The 25,082-nt window shown below is 40.7% G+C and overlaps 1 protein-coding gene across 1 annotated transcript in view; it reads left to right on the top strand.

Moving 5' to 3' along the window:
• The first annotated feature begins 2,942 nt into the window (after positions 1 to 2,942).
• mRpL54 (mitochondrial ribosomal protein L54) overlaps positions 2,943 to 25,082 on the top strand; it is an 87,662-nt gene continuing 65,522 nt past the window's right edge. The window contains exon 1 of the mRNA XM_045748594.2: positions 2,943 to 3,085. Coding sequence (XP_045604550.1) covers positions 2,980 to 3,085 — 106 coding nt within the window. The 5' untranslated portion in view covers positions 2,943 to 2,979. The remainder of the gene's footprint in view (positions 3,086 to 25,082) is intronic.

The following is a 25,082-nucleotide window of genomic DNA, read 5'->3' as shown; positions in this document are numbered from 1 at the left end:
TGAGTAGTTCTAATCGACCCAAGACGCAACAACTTCGACACAGATCAGGCAGCAGACTACGATCGCATCCAGCTACAATGCTCTCGCTCCCCGAGTTCAGACACTCGCAATTCCCAATCGAGCCGCTATGCTATACGCTCTCCCGCATAGAGCTCCACGACTTCGGCCTCACTCAGCTCTGCTCCAGGCTTCGTATCAACGTCTAAAAACACTGCTGTATCCAGAACTACTAAATAAATATGAAACTCACTAAACAGTGTATATCTAATCAACCCAACAACGTAACATAACCGCACGTTACACTACTAATCTCATCTCATCTTTTTTCTTTCTTACAATAATAATAATAATAATAATAATAATAATATTTTTTATTTAGGCAAAGGTACATACATAAAGAGATTTTACAAAGTTTGTTGGCTTTATAGATAAGAGCTAGTACATACAATGCCTAAAGCCACTATTACGCAAAGCGTTTCGGGCAGGTAAAAACACTACTGACTAAAGCTTAAAACTAATGGGTAAAAAGAAAAAAATGCGTTGAGTACAAATAAAAATAGAGGTAAAAGAGGGGGGAACATTGTTGAAAAAACAGCACAAATACAATTACAAATTATTACAGAAAATTACATTAAAACAGCGTTGATTTGAAAAAAAAAAAAAAAAAAAAAACATACATGGGTTGACAATAGAGGGGTAAGGTAGGTTACAGGGAATTTATTAGGTATAGCTTCGTTTTTAACTTAAACTGGTTGAGAGAGGTACTGTCTTTAACATGGTTGGGAAGGTCATTCCACATTCTGCATGGGCCCCTTGATTTGTAGAGCATTTCTGGTTTGATTAAGTCGTACTCTAGGAATATCAAAACTGTATTTATTTCTGGTGTGGTGCTCATGGGTTCTGTTACAACCTTCTATGAAGCTTTTGAGATCAGGATTGGCATTATAGTTTAGCGTTTTATATATGTATAATACACATGAGAGAATGTGCAGTGACTTAATGTCTAACATATTCAGAGATTTGAGTAGGGGTACCGAGTGATGTCTGGGGCCAGAATTGGATATTGTCCTAATAGCAGCTTTGTGTTGAGTAATTAGAGGACGTAAGTGATTTTGGGTAGTAGAGCCCCAAGCACAAATACCATAGTTGAGATATGGATAGATAAGGGAGTAATAGAGAGTCACCAGGGCAGGGCGTGGTACATAATATCTGATCTTAGAAAGAATGCCCACAGTTTTTGAAACTTTTTTTGATATGTTTAGAATGTGTCCCTGGAAATTCAGCTTGTGGCCAATGAGAATGCCAAGGAATTTGCCATCTAATTTGTTACAAATTTGGGTATTGTTAATTTTGAGATTTATTTGATTAGAGGATTTATTGCCAAACAGAATATAGAAAGTTTTGTCAATGTTAAGGGTGAGTTTGTTGGCAGTTAGCCACAGATGGACTTTATTTAGCTCAGTATTTACTGTGGCATTTAGAGCAAGGGGATCAGGACTGGAGTAAATGAAGGTTGTGTCGTCAGCAAATAGGATTGGTTTGAGGTGTTGGGAGGCATTTGGAAGGTCATTAATGTAGATGAGAAAGAGGAGAGGGCCAAGTATGCTGCCCTGGGGAACACCAATGTTGATGGGTAGGGTGGGAGAAATTGTATTATTCACAGAAACACATTGGAGCCTGTCAGTAAGGTAGGATTTGAGGTATTGTAGGGAGTGTCCTCTGACACCATAATGATGTAATTTAAGAAGAAGGTTTTGGTGGTTGACAGTATCGAAAGCTTTACGCAGGTCCACAAATAACCCAACAGGGAACTCATTTTTATCAAGAGCTGTATGAATCGAGTTAAGCATACTAATAAGTGCATCGTTAGTGCTTTTTTTGGGCCTGAAACCATATTGGCAAGGGCTAAGTATATTGAGTTTGGCTAGATATGAGTAAAGCTGCTTATAGATTAGTTTTTCAAAATTTTTTGACAAGTTTGGCAGGATTGATATAGGTCTGTAGTTGTTAACATCTGTGAGATCACCACATTTGTGGACAGGCGTTACTCTCGCTTTTTTTAGAATATCTGGAAAGGTTTGGAGTTCAAGTGACTTGTTGAAGAGCAAAGCAATAGCAGGGGCTAAAGATCTGGAGGCTTTTTTGTAGATTAAAGTTGGTATCTCCTCAAGGGCACCAGACTTGGTTTTAAGGGAAAGGATTATCTCATTGACGTCAATGGAATTAATAGGCTTTAGGTACAGAGACTGGGGATAGTTCCCTGTAAGATAGTCCTTAATGTCAGTACTGGAAGATGGAATATCATTAGCAAGGGATGAACCAATGGAAGAGAAGAACCTATTGAACTCAATAGCAGAATCAGAGGCTGAAAGCTGACCATCGTTATTAGACAGGAGAGTCGGTTTGTTATTTAAGGACTTCTTTGATCCCAATATTTGTGAAATTGTTCTCCATGTTTGTTTAATGTTGCTCTTTATTTGGGTAAATTTATCTTCGTAGTATTTAGTTTTGGCTCGTCTAATTATCTTAGATAGCAATAATGAGTAATTCTATGAGTAATGAGTAATGAGTAATACAATAATGTGTAATACATAATGAGTAATAATGTGTAATAATGAGTAATACAATGTATCTGTTATCATTTTATTAATTCCGCTAGAATTTACCTACTTAAAATTATCTGTTAGATTAAGGACCTACCCGAAACGCTGCGCGTACTAGTGGCTTTACAAGGTTTTAGTTGAGTTTAGTTCATTTATTATGCACCCCATACCCATCTTGTGGGCGGTAGTGGAAAGGGTTACAGAGGCACATAATGGGCTCTACAAGATTATAAATTACCATGCTATGTATTCTCACAAACCCAATGTATCTTCTTGTATATAAATAAATAAATAAATAAATAAATGATTATTATTATTGTTGAAGGGATCCGTGGTGTAGTGAGCGTGGGGTCCCTGGCGGCCTGGTGTGGTAAACATGGCAGGTCTGCGGGCGTGTGCTGCTGCGCTCAGGGCCTCCTGGACACTCTCCTTCACACCAACATGTTCACATCTCCAACGTCTCCAGTACTCCAGGGCTCTCGGTGAGATTACTGTTGTTTTAACCCGAGAATTGTGTTTACTGCCATAGCTGTCTCCACCGCCAGTGTTGTCGGAAGCGGTCCATAAAATGACCCAAATCTACCCAATTTCACTCAAATCCTGCTAGCACTTTTACGAAGCAACAATAGACAATCTCACAAATGTACTCCACAATATAAACTGGGACTGAATATAATAATAATCATGATAAAAGTTCATTAATTAACCTCTTCCTTTCCAAAATCCTTCACAACACTCATTGTCCTCTCCTCACCATGCAAGTAACTGACAAAAGGTTAAACAATCCCTGGCTCACAAATGGAATACTCAAAGCAATCGACAAGAAATATGAATATGAAAAAAATTTAGGATTGGCCTAGTTGCAAAGGAAGTAGTTAAGAGGTACTCATCAGTGCTTATCAGTATATTAAAAAAAGCAAAACTCTCCTATTATGAGAGTAAATTCAAAGAAGCAAAAGGCAACATGAAAAGCTCATGGAGAGCCACTCTAACATCCTAGGATCTAAACAACATTCACATAACCAGATAAAAATCTCCAAGGATGGCTATACGCCTGCAACAGATCTAGAAATGGCAGCTGAATTTGATAGCTTTTTTTCATCAATTGTTGCTAACCTTGCCAGAAAAAATCCTACAGACTCAGACACATGTTACCACATATCTTTCAGGCAGCTACCCAAACTCTCTTCTGTCACCAGTTAGCCATACAGATGTTGTGTCCATCATTCATTCACTGAAAACCAAAGCTGGGAACATTAGTGAAATACCATCCATGGTATACAAGAGTGTCTCCCATGCCCTTGCGCCACCCATAGCTTTGTTGTTCAACAAATCCCTTAGTGTCATACCTTCCCTGATATCCTTAAAAAAGTAAGAGTAATGCCAGTTCATAAAGGAGTCAGTCTAGCATACATAAACAATTACAGACCAATATCAAATCTACCTATATTATCAAAACTATCTGAAAAAATGATTTACAAACAGATCTACTCCTATCTCGTAAAATTCAACATACCAAGTCCCTGCCAGTTTTGCTTCCGCTCCCAAAAGAGTACCAATGATGCAATTGTTAGTCTGCTTGACTTAATCTACTCAGCCCTTGACAAAAATGAGTTTTCGATTGGACTCTTCATTGACCTGAGAAAGGCCTTTGATACTATTAACCATAATCACCTCGTACTTAAACTCCGCCAATATGGAATCTGAGGCCTTGCCCTGAACTATATTGGATGCTATCTTAGTGACAGACACCAGTATGTAGCAATCAATGAAATAACCTCTCCCACTCTACCATTTACCATAAGGGTGCCACAGGGCAGCATTTAGGTCCTCTCGTATTTCTTATATACATCAATGATCTGCCTAATGTCTTTCAACATTCTTACAGCTGTATTATTTGCTTACGATACTAACCTCATCTACTCAGACCCCAACCCACACACACACACTAAATAATGTTGTAAACAATGAACTAAACAAAGTTTACTTATGGATGTCAACACACTAAACATAGAAAAGACCTACTACATCTTGTTTGGAAGCAAATCAACAAATGTAATTCAGCTTCGGATAGACAATGTTAGCAATAAAAATTATGGAAAGTTCCTTGGCCTATACTTAGACAAGAGACTCAACTTCAGCATCCACATACAACACACAACCAAGAAAGTCTAAAAAATGGTTGGTATACCCTCTAAAATCAGATATTATGTTTCAAACTCTGCTCTCCTCTCACTATACTATGCGCTAATATATCTCTATCTTATGGTATCTGTGCATGGGGCTCAACCTCTGCAAACTACCTCAAGCCCATCGTCACCCAGCAAAAACTTGCTGTCAGAACAATAACAAACTCGGCTTTCAGACAACACTCAGCCCCCCCCCCCTGTTTAATTCCCTAAACATGCTAAACATAATCTCGCTCCACACATTCTCTTGTGTCAATTACATTTACAAAACCCTGTTCTTAAGTGCAAACCCTGTTCTGAAATTCTTCTTGGACAGAATCAATAGAACACAAAATCACCACACCAGAAATAAATCTCTCGTTGATCCCCAGAGTCAAACTGAATCTGTGTAAACATTTTATGCAAATAAAAGGACCTAGTATATGGAACTCACTCCCTAATGAATTGAAAAGCTGTCAAACTTTTGCCTTGTTAAAAAAAAAAAAGTACCTAATTTCATCTTCATAGTTTCCTATCTGGTGCTTGAAACTCACACTGTATCTAGTGCTGCCCTATTCCCCCAATGTATGTACCTATGCCATACAACTTCACCATTGTAATCATTGCTGTTATCTTATATCATGTTATAGACAAAGTTTGCTAAATAATATCCCGCAAAATCCTCAAATTATGCTGAACTGTATCTGTGGACGACCCTTAAATTTACTTTAATGTACTGTACCTACTTTTTTTTTATCAAATTTCTTACACAATGTATTTTTTTATACTCTCTCACAATGCACTTGTAAATTTTTTTTTTTAAATTTTGCTAGAACTTACCTTCTTAAAATTATATGTTAGATTAACCCTTCGACCGCGCAATACATACATATACAATGGGGCCTCGACTTACGATGCTAATCCGTTCCCAGAGACGGATCGTAAGTTGAAATATCGTAAGTCGAAGCGATTTTTCCCATAAGAAATAAGGGGATTTGAATTAATCCGTTCCCCACCCTCCAAAATATTAACATACAAATACATTTTATACTGAATACAATGTTTTTTTCTAACTACAATACAGTACCAAAGTTTCTCTTACCTCTATGGAGGGCTCTTGATGGCATATGGAAAATGGTGATGAATGGGGAGGAGGAGAGTTGTTACTGTTTGGAAGGAGAGTCCCCTTCCATTATCACATCAGGCAGTGATGTTTTCTCTGGGGTACTCTCCTACATTTGCCTAAATACCACTAGGATCTGGTTGTGGTTCAGTGCTTGTTTGTCTCACTACAAATTTGTCAAGAGACATTTGTTTTTCCCTTCGTTTTAACATTTGTCTGTAATGATTCATCACAGTGTCATTGAATAGGTTAACCACCATGCTGCGCGGAGTTTATTGAGAAATTCCCCCGGTGCGCATGAAATAAAGTGTTCCCAAAAAATTCTTTTTTCTTTGTAAAATGATAAATTCCCTTCCCTGAACATGTCTATGTAAAAATAAGTACCAAATTCCACACTTTGGCTGTAGGGACATGGACAAGATGCGCTGTGACATCATCAGGGCCTGGTCGCCCGTGCGTGAATAGCCCAGACATGGTCGCGTGGGCCATTCAAGCACCGGGTGTTGCCACAAATATATTTTCAATTATTTGTTTTATGTATTTCCAATGCGGTTTTATTTGTTTTTTTATCGTATATGATGCATATTTGTGTCCTTTACAATATCTATACAGTAGAACGTTCATAATGTTCCATGGAACTGTGATACATGTGTCAGTAATGTGTCCACAATAAATGTTTATTGTCGCAATATTACCTGTTAAAAAATCACTAAAATTACAATATGTACAGTTTCACACACTATTTACACAGTAACACACTGTATTACACACTAAGTACTTCGGAAGTGAGTAATAATCAACGAAGTAGCCCATGGTACACAGCGCGACTTCGCTCTCAGTGCACCAGGTACAGATAAATTTTCGCTTCCTGTTTCTTCATTCTGTGTGCTTGCAAATAACGCACTCACGTACACTCTTGTCTTTAGAACTTGTAGGTTGTATGTAACCAAGCTTGTAAAGCATAAGGTAGTATTGAAAAGATTATAGGAAAAGATCAATTTGTAAGGTAGTCTTGAAAAGATCGCTTTGTATGGTCCCACACAGGAAGAGATTCAGCTTACCTCAAGAGTGTTCGTCAGTCAGGAAGAGATTCAGCTAGCTTCAAGAGTGTCCGTCAGTTGGGAAGAGATTCGGGTATTCTTGAAAATATCTATGGAAAACACCACCATGGAAGTCGCTAACACTGTTCATGTATGCTATTTGTATCGGATGCATTATCACCGAACGCAGAAAACGATTCCTCTAAGTATCATCTAAATAAATAGCATAGGATTGCAAGGGTGACACTCAGAGCTACAACTGGATATGCTCGCTATATCGTCCTCATAGGTGCTGTATCACTTGCATCCGACCTTTGTGTTAGGTCCTTATTGTGCCTGGCTTCCCCAATATTATGACCCTTATGTTCTTCAAACAATAAGGTTTGAATTTCATCGACAGAGCATTATCTTTCAATACCGCGTCGGACAGGTGTTTGGGAGCCAGAGGCGCGTGCGCCACCCATGGTTGCTCATTCAGTACTAACCCAGCCAGCAACCCTAGGGCATTCTGGGATTTTTTTCCAAGATGGCTGCCTCTCACTGGAGGTCCTAAGAGTCCATTTCGTACACAACCAACCTCGTACACATTTAGAATTGGTTACGAAAAATCAAAACGAGTTTTCTCGGTTGGCGCAGTTTCCCGCCGACCGAGAAAACTCGGTTGGCGCAGTTAAGTGGTTAAGGCAATGACCTACTGCAGCTTGATTTGGGTGAGTCGTTTCAGCAAAGGTTTGCAATTCTTCCCATGCTGCACACATTTTCTTAATTGTTGAGGAAGAGACATTCTGTTCTGGCACATTCATCCCTGAAGAAATTTCCTCACCTGTCAAATCGCCACTCGCATTACCACACCACACAAGAGTAAACCGATCTTTCATAGGCTTGTGCCTAGGCAATGACTTCTCCTCCTTGGTAATGTATGTTTTCTTTGGCAATCTTTTCCAGAATAGCCCTTTCTCGTCACAATTAAACACTTGTTGTGGTAGGTATGCCTCACTCTGCACAAAATCTTTAAATTCCCCAATGAATCTTTCAGCTGCTGGTTTGTCCGAGCTGGCAGCCTCCCCATGTCTCACAACACTATGAATTCCACTTCTTTTTCTAAATTTCTCAAACCATCCCCTGCTCGCCTTAAATTCTTTCACTTCTGCATCACTTGTTCCAGGGGTTTTCTTTTAAAGGTCTTCATGCAATTTTCTTGCCTTTTCACAAATGATGGCCTCCGAAACGCTATCACCCGCGAATTCCTTGTTGTGTATCCAAATTAATAATAACTGTTTAACATCCTCAAGTGTTTGTGTTCTATGTTTCGTGATTATTGATATGCCTTTTGCCACTTTAGCACTCGTAATGTCATTTTTCTTAGCCAGTATGGTGGATATCGTTGACTGAGATTTGTTGTACTGCCTAGCCAGTTCAAGAACCCGCACACCATCTTCATATTTACGAATGATCTCTTGTTTCTGCTCTATGGTCATTCTTACATGGGATCTCATATGTTGAGCCCTTACCACTGACTTTCCTGGGACTCATGGTGTGATATGTAATAATTACTTTAATGTTCAAAATGCAAAAAATCACCACAAAAGCGGAATTTCTTATAGGCGCGATCGTCACTAAGCGGGCAGCTGTAGTAAACTGAGGCAGGTCGGCCGCGTGACCGGGAACCACGCACTCGGTCGACCCGAACGTGTACCATTAAATATCGGAAGTCGACAACACCATCATATGTCGAGTCGCATTTTTCGATGAAATTTACACCGTAACTCGAAATTATCGTGAGTAGGGGCAATCGTATGTCGAGGTGCCACTGTACCTTACCTTGAGGTGCTTCTGGGGCTTAGCGTCCCCGCGGCCCGGTTGTCGACCAGGCCTCCTGGTTGCTGGACTGATCAACCAGCTGGACTGTACGATGATTTTTACAAGAAATTATTTAACACTTTCGCGCTTTCGATTAGAGATAACTCGTCACTGGTTTTTCTTACGATTCCGCATAACTGCCTACTTTTCTCGTCAATCGAAAAAATATTTCTATAAATTCCATTTTTTAACCGAAATGGATGGGGATACTCTCAGATTGTTCTCCATGAAATTCCCGTTCTCCCTCACCGAACACATGGCATCTCGGCCTACCCGGTCACGTGGTCGGCCCATTGTTTTGTTGACACGCCAAGTGCCCACAGTGCGCTCCCCTCTCGCGGCAAACGTGACCCGTTTTACGCATTTATTTCCGTTCCGTTTCCGTTCTCGTGTACCTAAAACCCATTCAATACCTTCAACATGGATGCTGCACCAGGAACAAGCAGTGGAACGCAAAACAAAGGTAGGAAATCTAGGAAAGCAGAAGAGATCGCCAGGATTTTCGATCTGTATCGTGGGGTCAATCTCACTCCATCCAGGATTCCCGACGTTGTTGAAGCCTTTTCAGGGTCTTCTGATGATGATTTGGAGGCTGACGAACCGGAAAATGATGTTCTTTATGAGGTTTCCTCAAGTGATGAAGATATTTCGAGTGAGAGTGAGGATGAGAGTGATGAAGAAGCCCCAGACCCGCCACGCGGTAACCGCACGTGTCCGGTACCAAAGAGGGCTAGGCTGGGTGATGAGTGGAATCGTAGCAATACTCCTCCCATCGTTGATGACTTTACTGCAACCCCTGGCCTAACAATTCCACTACCTGCTACTCCATTGCAGTTTTTACAATTATTTTTCACTAGAGCAGTGGTTGAATACTTAGCGTATGAAACAAATTTGCATGCCACACACATCATACATCTCATGGCTGAGTCAGCAAGAAAAACGTGGAAACCAGTGTCGGTGAAAGAAATGGCCCGATATTTGGCCCTGTGCATACTGATGGGCTTAGTGAAGATGCCTACAATGAGGATGTACTGGCAGACGAATCAGATGTGGCATTGTCGATTCTTCAACTTGTTTATGTCGTCTGCTCGGTTCCAACACATTTCTAAGTTCTTCCACATGTATAACAAAAAAGGCGTTCCAGTGAATAATAGTGACCGATTGATAAAAGTTAGACCACTAATGGACTATTTTTCAGAAAAATTTGAATCTGTATATATCCCCAAAAAAGAATTGAGTCTCGATGAGGGTACAATGGCTTGGCGAGGCCGCCTCTCTTTCAAGGTCTACAATCCCAACAAGCCTGATAAATATGGTGTAAAATTTTATATGTTGGCCGAAGGGAAATCAGGCTACATATATAAATTTGATGTGTATTGTGGAATTGGAAAAACGACAGTGGAAACCGTGATGGGGTTGATGGCGCCCCTAGTCAACAAGGGTTATCATTTGTATATGGATAACTACTATAACTCGGTAAGCCTAACAGAACAATTACGTGAAGTTGGTGTTTACACATGTGGCACACTTAGACTCCAACGTGGCGCCCCCAAGGATCTGCAACAAGTTGTAAAGGGTAAAATGGCAACCGACACGACCGTATACATGCGTAAGGATAACACCTTTGTTATAGTTTGGAAGGACAAGCGCCCCGTCTCTGTCATCACCAATATCCACAATGCCGACACTACTCAAGCACAGCGCAGGAAACGCGTTCGTAAAGGTGACGGGAGAACTGGAGTAGAAATTGTGAAAATGAACAAACCCAAGGCCATAGTGGATTACAATAAGTTCATGAAAGGTGTTGATCATTTTGATCAAATGGTCAAATATTATGAGTTTGCAAGAAAAACCCACAAATGGACCAAGAAGATCACTTTCTATTTTCTGCAAATGGCCATGCACAATGCATACGCATTGTATAACCACTACTCAACAGATACAAAAAAACTAACACTATTAGAGTTTCACGCAGTAGGAATAAAAGCCTTATTGGCGTGGAACAGCAAGGAATGGCCAACAACAACAAGTATACCACATGTTCCCGACATAGATGCCAGCGCAGCTCCTCCTGCTGACGCGGCAGTTTCAACACCTGGGCCATCTGGTGCGAGGCGTCCTCTGTTCACTTCAACACCTAAAGCCCACTCATCAACCACAAATTCTGAAATGGACATTGAGGACATAGAACCACTTGATGTTTCTGATTTCATAGAAGATTCTACTACAAGTTTGGTGGTTCCTGTAGAAGACAATATTCTTCCAGTGAATCCAAAAAATACAAGAATTATAGATTCAGAACGTCTCAACTACAAGTTGACGCATGAACTCGTGCACTTGGCTAAAAAAAAAAAGATGCCGTGTTTGTTACAAGTCTGGCAAAAGGAGGGACGTGATATATGGATGTAAAACTTGTGATGTGGCACTGTGCGCTGCGCCTTGCTACACAAGATACCACCGAAAAAAGATATTTTGGGTGGAGAAAAAATAACCACCGGCAACAGCTTCACTCCACCTAAGAAACATCAGATGAGCAACTTCAGGATCAGAAGCCTGAAGATGGTGGAGTGAAGAAAAAATGCTCTAATGTTGATCTTCAATCAACATAGACAGGGTAAGTACACCTATTTTGAATTTTTTATCATCTATAAGAAGTTATATTATATACGTTTTGTAGAGAATTTATTTGCGAATTTTTTGGTACCAGAATGAATATTATATCACATAAACTTCTGTGAGTAAAAAAAAAAAACACAAAGTATGTTTGGGGGTGTGGCGGGTGTGGCTCTGGGTGTGGCGGTCGTGTGGCAGTGGGTTCCCTTTAGCCGTTGATATATCCAACACGTGGGAAATATTTGTATGTGTTATGTATATGTCTGTGTAGGGAATTTTACTGCGATCACTGTCATACAAATTATAAAATGTTTCAACAAGTATAAACATGACAAACATCAAACGAACGAAAACAATGCGTTCGTTTCTGCCGCGAACGCATACTGAGCGACGTGGTTCTATATTTGGCGCTTCTCTTACACATGCTTTGTACAAATGTTATACATTTCATCTTATAGAAAATTTTATTGCGAACACATTGGTATAAAAAAGAAATACGTACATAGAAAAGTAGGGTCAGGAAACGTATAAATGTATAAACTTTCCAAGCATGATTTCCCCCCTGTGTTTTCGCCAGTGCGCTCGCGGCTAACTACTCTCCACTTCCCACACTCTTGCAGGTGGGCAATTACCTATATTAAACATTCATATGCATATGTCCGTGTAGAGAATTTTATTGCGATTCCAATGATACCAAAATTACCGATGTAGGACAGCTGTAGGCTTCGCAACCATTAAGAGAGTGGAAACATTTTGTTGCTGTTTGGCGCTCTCGGCGAGTGATCTGCATAGTTTTTTATTTGGTGTTGATACTCCTTATGCTTGGGCGGCATTTTATAGGTATGCTTTTATAGACAATTTCATTGCGAACACAGGGATACCAAATTTAAATACGTGCGCCTTCAATTATTGTCAGGACAGTCAAAAGAGTGTACACTTTTTCGGTCTTACGCGTAGGCGCGCGAAGTGCCGAAAGCATCTAGGGTATTGATTTTTTTTGAGCGCCGAGAGCGCGAAAGTGTTAACATAAGTTTTTAAAACTTGCACAAACACTTTCCAATTTTTTTTTGCATAATCAACTAGGCAAATGCTACAACTTCATCTAAATGATCACAGACGTAACTTGAAAAACAAGCGAATCAAAATTAATTTTAAAATTGAATATTGAAAACTTCAGATTTTCAATTCAGAATAAAAAATATGAACTATCACCAATTGTTCATTTAATGTTGTTATTCTCTCAGACTAGCATATGATCTTCATTTTCATCAAATTAGAATATAGGTTTTCAGTATAATTTGCTGTAAAAAAAATCGTCAATAGGGCATTTGAAATATGTAGCAAATTTAGACCAAAAAAAATTATAACTAAATATACAAAGTTTATGAAAAATTCATTCTGAAGGGATTGTAGAACATACAGCAGAGCACATAATATGTCAAAATAGTGAGAATTGGTCAAAAAGTGGAATTTTATAAGCCACTCAAAGTTGAAACTCTAGTTTTAGAGATAATTGAAGTTGAAGTTATCAACAATGAATAAAGGTAGTTATAATTTGCTAATTTAATTGTATGTTTTAATAAACATTGTTTGGCATTCGTACTCAAATATGTGAAAGTTGTAGGGCAGTATGTGTTGAAATGAAGTAAAGAAAAATTAACCATCAGAACTGAAGGATTATGCATCTCTTTATTACTGCATAATCCTTCAGTTCCAGTTATTAGGAGCTGTTCTCCTTATCAACAAAACGTTCGTAGTTTTTAAAAATTCTTCTAAAACAAATTTCTGAAAATATTTTGATGAAAGTTTCACGACACTGAAGACAGTGTGTATTTAATATCTGTAAATGGTGTCGGGTTTTCCGACACGTGCTAGTGGCTTTACAAGAATGTAAAACGTCAAATCCCTGTACTCTCATAAACCCAATGTACCTTCTTGTATATAAATAAATAAATAAATAGGTGATGCCGTAGGAAGTCGAGGGTCCAAGCGACAGTGTTGTGGAGTGACTTATCCAAGACATATTGTTGCCTGGAGAGTGTTTGCTGTCATATCAGCCTCCTGTACATAATGATCCAGTCGTCGCACTTCTTTGCTCAAATTGTCGCAAATTTAATTGGTGATATTAACAAGTAGGATGCGTATTTATAATAATATCTTTCATAAATAACCACAAAATGTTTAATATTTATTTAAATAAACGTGTCTGGAAGTTAAATTGACTCCACAGAACAATAATTTTGTTAGATACTAACATTATTCACTGGTGTGCGTTCGCTACTTAAACTACTCAGGTCCTTTTTGCTAATAGAACACCGAACTCTACACGCTCTGATACATTGCTTAATTAATAGAGATTCACAAATAAAGCGTATACTGTAGACACGTGATTATTCGGAATCCGACCATCTGGAAAACGCCTTTATCCGGCTAAAATGGCCGGATAAAGTTATCTCACTATCCGGCCAAAATGTCTATGGGAGCCGAAAAAGTGGGTGTTTGGCCGGGTACGAAAGCCAGGCGGCGGGCCATACCGTATTAATCCTGTATGGCTGTGGCTTGAGGCGCCTGAGGAGCATGGTGTAGGAGGGGGTGGGGTAGGTGGGTGGTGTCGGGAGAGAAGGGAGCGTTGGGAGGAACCACCTGGGGAATAATGGTCAGGAAGGGAGGGAGGGCGGAAGTCGGTCAGGGAGGGAGGGAGTCAGACAGGAAGGGAGAGAGGGAGGGAGAGAGTGAGTCGGACAGGAAGGGAGGGAGGGAGTCGGACAGGAAGGGAGGGAGTCGGTCAGGGAGTCGGACAGGAAGAGAGGGAGTCGGTCAGGGAGGGAGGGATGTAGGGAGTCGGACTGGAAGGGAGGGAGGGAGTTGGACAGGAAGGGAGGGAGTGAGTCGGGGAGGGAAGGAAAGAGGGAGTGAGTCGGGGAGGGAAGGAAAGAGGGAGTGAGTCGGGCAGGAGGGAGGGAAGGAAAGAGGGGTGAGTCGGGCAGGAAGGGAGGGAGAACTGTTGAGTGTGTATGTGACTCGCTTAAGCCTAATGAAGGAAGGTGGCGTTGGAGGTGTTGCAAGAATAATATTGTTTTCTTATTGCTGTGGAGAGCTAGTTCCGAATATTAATTAAATAACACACTATAATAGTTGAACAGTACAGTACAGTATTTGGTTTGCTATTTATTCATTTAAATATTTACAAAAAAAATAAAATGGGATTTAACAGAACTTAAGGCACATATGTTAAAAGTCACCGGGCAGCGTGTCAACTCCCACGTGTCGACACGTGGAGGGGAGATGGGAAGGCCAGCATGAGGTGGGGGGGGGGGGGTGACTAGGCAGGAGATCACAGACGTGTGATCTGTCTCTGTCCAGTCTCGCCCACCCACTTGTTCACCCATCTGCCCGCACGCCCACCTGCCCGCACGCCCACCTGCCCGCACGCCCACCTGCCCGCACGCCCACCTGCCCGCACGCCCACCTGCCCGCACGCCCACCTGCCTGCATGCCCACCTACCCACCTGCCAACCCATCCACCTGTTCACCCACCTGCCTGCTCGGCCACCCACCTGTTCACCCAACCACCTGCCTGCTCGTCCACCCACCTGTTCACCCACCTGCCTGCTCACCCACCCACCTGTTCACCCAACCACCTGCCAACCCACCCACCTGCCAACCCACCCACCTGCTCACCCACCTTCCTGCTTGCCCCCCCCAACTGTTCACCCACCTTCCTGCTCGCCCACCCACCTGCTTGATAGCCCACCCAGCCACCTGTTCACCCATCTGCCTGCTTGCCCACCCACCTGCCTGATAGCCCACCCAGCCACCTGTTCACCCATCTGCCTGCTCGCCCACCCACCTGCCTGATAGCCCACCCAGCCACCTGTTCACCCACCTGCCTGCTTGCCCACCCACCTGCCTGATAGTCCACCCAGCCACCTGTTCACCCATCTGCCTGCTCGCCCACCCACCTGCCTGATAGCCCGCCCAGCCACCTGTTCACCCATCTGCCTGCTTGCCCACCCACCCGCCTGAATGCTCGCCCACCTACCCACCTGAATGCTCGCCCACCCACCCACCTGTTCACCCATCTACTTGCACACACACCTGCCTGCTCACCCACCCACCCACCTGTTCACCCACTTCCCTGCCCATCCACCTGTTCACCCACTTCCCTGCCCATCCACATGTTTACCCATCTGCCTGCATGCCCACTTACCCACCTGCCAATCCACCCACCCACCCACCTGTTCACCCACCTGCCTGCTCAAACCTGTTCACCCACCAAGCCCATCTGCCTGCCATCCACCCATCCAAAACCCACCTGCCTGAACCCACCTATCCCTGCCTGCCCACCCACTTTCCCTGCCCACTTACCAGCCAGGCAGCTAACCACCCGCTCAGCCCCACACACTAATTAGTGTGTGTCAATTCAAATCATGAGTGTGGTATAAAAATTGTTGGAAATAGTCCCTTTTGGACTCAGAGGTGAAAAAGTACTGTACTCTTATCCGGGAAATGTAATTATCCAGCTGGGGATCCTTCCCATATAGTCCGGATAATCGAGTGGAGACAGTATTTGTATATGTTATCAGAAAGGCAGAGATAAAATAGTTTTTGTGAATCCATCACAGATTATACCTTATTAGAGAGGAAAGATATTCATATTTTAAACAAGGTTTCTTGGCCGACGCTCTTCCTATTGATGGGAACTACGACCTTCGAAGATCAATGTTAATTTAACCACTGCACTGCGCCAAATGACAAATGCCGTTCGCCGATTGCTGTGCCAACCGACAAAAGTATTTTTTATTTTTTCGTATGCGCTCATGGAAGGTTGGGTACGAAATGGATTCTTAGGACCTCCAGTGAGAGGCAGCCATCTTGGAAAAAATTCCCAGAATGCCCTAGGGCTGCTGGCTGGGTTAATACAGAGTGAGCAACCATGGGTGGCGCATGCGGCTCTGGCTCCCAAACACCTGTCCAACGCGGTGTTGAAAGATCGCTCTCTGTCGGTGAAATTCAGACCTTATTGCTTGAAGAACATAAGGGTCATGATATTGATGAAGCTAGGCGCAATAAGGACCTAACACATAGGTCGGATGCAAGTGGTACAGCACCTATTAGGGCAATACAGTGAGCGTATTCAGTTGTAGCTCTGAGCGCCACCCTTGCCCACATATGCCATCTCCAATTTATATAGATGATAAATAGATGAATCATTTTCTGGGTTCAGTGATAATGCATCTGATACAAGTAGCATTGATGAACAGTGTTAGCGGCTTCCATGGTGGTGTTTTCCATAGATATTTTCAAGAATAGCTGAATCTCTTCCAGAATGCCTGAATGTCTTTCAGATTGACTGACACTCTTCGAGAATGACCGAATCTCATTGTGGGACCTTAGAAAGCGATCTTTTCAAGACTATCTTACAAATTGATCTTTTCCTATAATCTTTTCAAGACTACCTTATGTTTTACAAGCTTGGCTACATACCACCTACAAGTACTAAAGCCAAGGGTGTACGTGAGTGTGTTATTTTCATGCACACAGAATGAAGAAACAGGAAGCGAAAATCTATCCGTACCTGGTGCAATGAGAGCGAAGTCGCTCTGTGTACCATGGACTACTTCGTTGAATATTACTCACTTCCGAAGTACTGTATTGAGTATGTAATACAGTTTGTTACTGTGTAAACAGTGTGTGAATCTGTACATATTGTAATTTTAGTGAAATAATATTGCGACAATAAACATTTATTGTGGACACATTACTGACACATGTATCAGAGTTCCATGGAACATTATGAACGTTCTACTGTATACATATTGTAAAGGACATAAATATGCATCATATACGATAAAAAACAAACAAAACCACATTGAAAATACAGTACACAGAATAAATAATTGAAAATATATTTGTGGCAACTCGTGATGTTTGAATGGCCCGCGCAACTGTGTCTGGAAGCTTCACGCACGGGCGACCAGCCGTGATGACATCACAGCACACCTTGTTCACATCCCCACAGCCAAAGTAAGTGGAATTTGGCATTTATTTTTACATAGACATGTTCAGGGAAGGAAATTTATCATTTTACAAACAAAAAAGAATTTTTTGGGAACACTTGATTTCATGCGCACAGGGGGAATGTCACAATAAACTTGGCGCATCACAGTGGTTAATCTAAATACTGTACTGTAATAAACGAAGTTTTCTACGTCATCATAAAGACAGAACAATAAGCTGCGTGTTAATACTTTGGCATAAATATAACTGAAGTGAAAGTGAAGATATGCCTTTGTATAGTAATTTGATGGCTAGCTCAAGGAGTGTGAAGGCCTGCATACAAGCCAATCAATTGTGTAAATTGTGTTAGGTCAGGTCAACCTGACCTGACCTAACCAAAGCTAACCAAACCTAACCTAACTAAACATAACCTAACCTAATCAAACAAAAACCCAACCCTCCCCTCAACATCTGTGCCTCAACCCCCACTTAACACCACTATACTCACGTACACATCATTCCAAGATCATAATTATTAATTACTATAATATGTAGAGAAACATGTGGACACTTGTTGAGTACCCATATTCACTGATGCTGTATTACCAGTATTCTATGGAATTTTTTTGAAATATCTAGTGAAAGAACAATGTACTGTTGTACTTTTGTACATAAAGATATTATTTTTCGTGCTCAGGGGGAAAATTCGACAGCTTATCCACACACGACTACATATCCAATCACAGTTGGGCCCGAGGTGTCTGGATGATAGGATGTTGAGTGTACTGACCCCGGACAGGATGCAACCGCACAACAAGCTGAGCAACTCCTGAGTACCTACTTATTGCTAGGTGAACAGTTGCATTAGGTGAGAGGAAATTTACCCGGGATTCTCAATTGTGTGTCGAGTGACTACAACTATACTACTGGGACCCCCTATATACATATATGATGATAGGTTCTGTATCATCAGAAAATTGGAAACATACAATATATTTTCAGATATTTGTCATTAAGATATTTATTTTGGAAACAGGTGCATTTTAGTTACCTTAATTTAGAGCACAAATATCATAGACTTGTCCTGTGAGTGGTAGTTTATTGTGCACACCCATACTCATCTTGGGAGTCTTTTTTTTTTTACGTGCACCCCATACTCATCCTCTGCACGGTAATTTATTGTGCAACCCATACTCATCCTGTTACCAGTAGTTTGTGCAACCCATACTCATCCTGTGAGTGGTAGTTTATTGTGCACCTCATACTCATTCTGTGAGTCATAGTACATTGTGCAACCCTTTCTCATCATGTGAATCTTTGTTTACTGTGCTCTCCATACTCATCCTCTGCGTGTTAGTTTCTTGTGCAATCCAGACTCATCCTGTGAGTGGTAGTATCATTGTGTATTCCATACTAATCCTGTGAGTGGTAGTTCATTTTGCACCCCATACTCATCATCATGAAGTGTATTGTACCATCATGGTAATATAAATTAGGAATAATATAAATTAAGAATAGAGGCTTAACTGGATTACGGACCCATAATCAAAATAAGAGCCGTCACTAATTATCATGACAAATGGCCTAGGCTCCACTTCCGCCTTTGACAAGCTGCAGCCGGAGGTGGGTAGTTTATTGTGCACCCCCGCACCCCTAGCCCTGGGAAGGGGCATTGGAATGTGGACATGTGGACCAATCTCCCTGCTCCTGTTAATAATAATAATAATAATAATAATAATAAAACTAAATAATAATAATAATGGAAAACTTACTATAATGCTGTAGTGCTTGAATGAAGGCGAAGGAAAGACCCAATAAATGTGTAAGTGTATTAAAAACCAAATTTTTAAATTTAACCTTCATTCTTTATCAAGGTGTTGTTTACAATGATCTGATTGTACATTGTTCTGTTGTTCCACTGTACAGTGGAACCTTGAATAGCAAATTTAATCCATTCCGTCACCGAGCTCGCTATGTGAAACGCTCATCTTTCAAAGCCAATTTCCCCCATTTAAAATAATAGAAATCAAATTAATCGGTTCTACCACCGACAAACATCAATATGATATTCGATGTTTTAAATAATGAAGCAGCCTACCTTACATACAGTGAACAAACCTTTATGACATTTTTCTTTCTTCAAATTTGTTAAATTTTTGTTTTTCATTTTTTATAGTAAAAGGTTCGTTTGGTGTTTGTCAGGTAGGCTGCTCCATGTTTCTTAAAAAAACAAAAAACAAAAAATAAAAAAAAACAGTTGAATCAATTTGAAAAACGGACAATTGCCATATAGGTTTGTTCAGTGTTTGTCGGGTAGGCTGCTCCATTATGACAATCTTTCTTTGTTTCAAATGTGTTCCATTTGTTTTGTATTTTTCATTTATTTCTCAATAATGGAGCAGCCTACCCGACAAACACTGAACGAACCTACCTGTATATGGCATTTGTCCGTTTTACAAATTGTTTCAACTTTTTTTTTTTCTTATTTTTTTTAAGAAACAATGAGCAGCCTACCTGCCGAACAAACCTTTTTGACATTTTTTTTTTTTAATTTCATTTCTTTTTTCTACAAAAAAGTCAATGCTTTGCAACATCCCAGCATTGTTAGCATCTTTAAACAAATAAAAATAATTTATTTGCGCCATCGGAGGTGTCCGAGAATGTGCGAAAAGCAGCGCGACCCCACCATGTGGTGTTGTCGTAATTCAAACAAGTGCTCGCCAAACGAGACGAATTGTCGGCGATTGGGGTGCTTGTTATCCAAATTGTTCGCTAATTGAGGCGCTCATCACTCGAGGTTCTACTGTATTAGTATTTTTTTTTTTATTATTTAACAGGAGGGGGTAATTGGTTCACATGTCCACATTCCAATGCCCCCCTTCCCAGGACTAGGGGTGCGGGGGTGTACAATAAATTACTCGCCTCCGGTGGCAGCTTGCTGAAGGCGGAAGTGGAGCCTAGGTCATTTGTCATGGCAATTAGTGATGGCACTTATTTTGATTATTGGCCTGTAATCCAGTTAAGGGGGCATATTACGGGTTTCGTAAAAATTGTTCAATTTGTTTATAAATTTATTTATGAAATGGTTATAGAAAGAGCTGCAACTGGTCCAAGTTTCAGCATCACACCCTAAACAGAAAAGGAGAAAAAAAAATACACAACGTATTATGCAACGAATTTTCAACATTTTCAAATAATTTCAGGGAACACATGTGTCAACTAAAATCATTTCTATAACACTCAGATATTAAACTAACACATAATAATAGATTGTATTGATCAGTTTTATCAAAGAAAGTGTTTAGTGCAATAATATAATTTTTCAAAGTTACCCTTCCAAAAATATGCAATATATGATGTTTATAAATTTTTATAAAATCAACAAATGGACTTTGGACTAAAATGTCTCAATAGATTTGTAGAAGCACAAACTCTACATATAAGGTGTAATTTGCATGTAAATTGATTAATAAATGAAAGCTGAGAAACGCCTTGAAGTTGTAAATTACTTTCCAGAGTAAAATAAAGATCCAAGTTCGGCCACCTGTAGCTGAGCTTGACTTCGACAGATTTCGTTCATAATTGGCACCCTTGCAGATAGGCATCCATTGAGCAAGGTGTGCAAGTTTCATGCAAATCCCTTGATAACAAACGAGAAAAAAAATTGGCCAAAAAAAAAGAAAAAAAAAAGAAAAAAAAACATTTTTTACATATAAATATATTGCACATACATATTACAATTATTACAAGAGTTTGTGCTTCTACAGCACATAGTAGACATTTTAGTTGACACATGTGTTTCCTGAGATTATTTGAGAATGTTGAACATTCGTTGCATAATACGTTGTGTATTTTTTTTCTCCTTTTCTGTTTAGGGTGTGATGGTGAAACTTGGACCAGTTGCAGCCCTTTCTATAACCATTTCATAAAAAAATTTATAAGCAAATTGAACAACTTTTAATTTAGTGTGATAAGCCCCCTTAAGCCTTTATTCTTAATTTATATTACCATGCTGGTAAAATAAACTTCTTGATGATGAGTATGGGCTGCAAAATGAATTACTGTACCACTCGCAGGATGAGTATATTGTACACAATGAACTACCATTCACAGGATAAGTATAGGTTGCACAAGAAACTATCGCGCAGAGGATGAGTATGGAGAGCATAGTAAACAAAGATTCATACGATGAGAAAGGGTTGCACAATGTACTATGACTCACAGGATGAGTATGAGGTGCACAATAAATTACCACTCACAGGATGAGTATGGGTTGCACAATAAACTACAGGTCACAGGATGAGTCAATGATATTTGTGCTCTATAAATACTCTAGGGTAACTAAAATACACCTCTGTTTACAAAATAAATACGTTAATGACAAATATTTGAAAATATATTGTGTTTCTGATTTTCTGATGATATAGAACATATCAAATATATATAGGGGTCCAAGTAGTACAGTTGTGTTCGTTCTCGGCGCACAATCGAGAATTCTTGGTTTGAATCCTGGGTGGGACAGAAATGGTTGGGTATATTTCCTTTCACTTAATGTATCTGTTCACCTAGCAGGAAGTAGGTATGTACTCAGGAGTTAGTCAGCTTGTTGTGAGGTTGCATCCTGTGCGGGGGTCAGTAATTCGACCTTAGGGATGACCTTGATAAAAGCCTAACGTGCATGAATATACTCTGGCTTCCTTTTCCCCAACACAATGAATTAATTATAATAATAATGTTAAGGTTTAAAATTAAGTTCTTAAGAACGATCCTGCGTCATAATTAACATGCATATATCTCTTTACTACTGTTTTGTTTATTAAAGTGACAACAATTTTATAAGTTCATTTCTGTCCGTATGTGATGATGATCAAATGCAATTAAGGTATACAGGGGTATCTCGGTTTATGGGTTTAATCCGTTCCTGGAGACAGCTCGTAACCCGAAAATTCATAACCCGAATCTAATTTCCCCACAAGAAATAATGGGCAATGAATTAATCCGTTCCAGACTACCCAAAAACCCTCACTTCAAACTAAATTTTATACCTAATTCATAAAAATCTACACTACAAAACTATGTTCAAGCTATTACTTACTATTGCTGATGACTGCTGTAGGCGTATGGAAGATGGTGAGGAGGGGGGAGGAGGAGAGGTGTTACTGTTTGGAAGGGGAGTCCCCTTCCATTATAATATCAGGCAGTGAGGACCTCTCTGCGGTGCATTCTCTGGCATGTTCTGCCTGCATACCACTAGGTCCTGGTTGTGGCTCATTGCTCTATGTTCTCACAACAAATCAGTGCATGGAAGATATTTTTCCCTTCTTCGCAAGATGTCTCTGTAGTGAGGCATCACATTGTCAATGAAAAGATTAATGCAATGGCCTACTACAGTTTTCTCTGGGCGAGTCTTTTCAATAAAAGTTTGCATCTCTTCCCACATCTGACACCAATTCTTAATGGTTGTGGAAGGGACATTCGCTACTGCCTCATCCTCCTCCACTGGTGAAACATCTTCAGCAGGGTCTTCTTACTGTTCCTTTTGAAGGGTTTGGAGTTTTTTGGTGGTCAGTTCTTCGTTGTCTTCTTCCACCAACTCCTCCACATCATCACCATCCAATTCCAAGCCCATTTGCTGGCCCAGAGTAACAATTTCCTCAACAATAGGCGCATCATTTACAGGCTCAAACCCCCTCAAAGTCTAATTCTGGCATACATTCAGGCCACAGTGTTCTCCAGCCAGAGATCAGGGTTCTTTGAGTCACTTCTTGCCAGGCTTTGTCAACCAGTTTTAAAGAACTACAAATGTTAAAATGGTGTTTCCAGAACTCTTTGAGGGTGAGCTTTGTGGCTTCAGTCACTTCAAAACATTTCTGGAAAAGTGCCCCTTCATAAAGTTTCTTAAAATTCGCTATGATTTTCTGGTCCATAGGCTGAATTAGAGGAGTGGTGTTAGGAGGACGGAACTTTACTGTGAGAAAATTACTGTATCTGTGCAACAATTCATCTTCCAAGCCTGGAGGATGAGCAGGAGCATTGTCGAGGAGAAGCAGGGCCTTGAGTGGTAAATGTTTCTCCTGCAGATATTTCTATGGCAGGGCACACCACTTCATTCACCCACTCTGAAAAAAAAATCCTAGTCACCCATGCCTTATTATTAGCCCTCCACATCACACACATTTGGTTTTTCTGCACTTTATACTGTTTGAAAACCCTTGGATTTTCAGAATGATACACTAGCAAGGGTTTAATTTTCAAATTGCCACTCGCATTTGAACACAGCACAAGCGTAAACCTATCTTTCATAAGCTTGTGTCTGGGCAATGCTTTTTCCTCCTTGGTAATGTATGTCCTCTTAGGCAATCTTTTCCAGAACAGTCCTGTTTCATCACAATTCAACACCTGTTGCGGTAGGTATCCTTCAGCCTTTGCAAACTCTTTAAATTCTTCAATAAATCTTTCAGCCGCTGACAGCCTCCCCATGCCTCACAACACTATGAATACGGCTTCTTTTTCTAAATTTCTCAAACCATCCCTGCTTGCCTTTCTTTCATATCTGCATCACTCGTTCCAGGGGTTTTCTTTAAAAGGTTTTCGTGCAATACCCTGACTTTCTCACAAATGATGGCCTCTGAAACACTATCATCCGCTAACGCCTTGTTGTGTATCCAAATTAATAACAACTCTTCCACTTCCTCGAGTATTTGTGGTCTTTGCTTCGTGATTGTTGATACTCCTTTTGCCCCTTTAGCACTCATAATGTCCTTTTTCTTGGCAAGTATAGTGCATATCGTTGACATGGATTTGTTGTACTGCCTACATAGTTCAACAACACATGCACCATTTTCATGCTTCCGAATGATCTCTTGCTTTTCCTCTATTGTTATCCTCATATGCGATTTCTTGCCTTGAACCTTACCACTGGCTTTCTTGGGACCTATTGCGATGTATATTATAACAAATTTTATGCTCAAATTCTCCGAAAATAAACAGTAAATCCTTGTGAAGAATTCAGGCTGGATAGTCACTGGGCGCGAGGCACTGGTAAACTGAGCAGCGATTGCCGTGCCACCATGTGCTAGGTCGGCCCGTACGCGTATCAACAAACTCGTATCCTGAGGCAACCCTCGTATCCCGATACAAATTTTCCGAGCAAATCCTACTCGTAACCCGAAAAACTCGTAACCAGGGGCGCTCGTAAGCTGAGGTACCACTGTAATTGCAACTTTATAGGAAATTGTTAAATCCTAAATATATCTTGGTTCTTATACTTGAAATATTGTTTCATTAAATGTTTAAAAACAAAGTTAATATCTGTATTTTCAATACAATATAAAACATTGACGTTTATCAACACATCTCTCTGAATTACATAATTTATTGGAGTTGTGAAACCTGTATTGCCCGCCTGGCTGGACACTGATGTGTAGGAAGTTTTCATGTGTCCAGACACCAGTGATGGTGTGGTATTCGCTATTTATTTAATGACTAGCTGTTCCCAGCCATGCATTGCTGTGGCTCAGCAACGCATGTCCGTTGCTGAACCACAGCAACCTCCCCCTGTCTCCCAGTCCTCCCCACCATTCCCCATGCCCCGTCCCCTCATCCTCCCAACCATTCCTCACTCACCCATCCCCTCTTCCTTCCAAGCATTCCTCACTCACCCGTCCCCTCTTCC

The sequence above is a fragment of the Procambarus clarkii genome, chromosome 2 (assembly GCF_040958095.1).
Source record: "Procambarus clarkii isolate CNS0578487 chromosome 2, FALCON_Pclarkii_2.0, whole genome shotgun sequence".
NCBI lineage: Eukaryota > Metazoa > Arthropoda > Malacostraca > Decapoda > Cambaridae > Procambarus > Procambarus clarkii.
The sequence above is the reverse complement of the archived record's forward strand: the minus strand, read 5'-3'. Positions and strand labels throughout refer to the sequence as shown.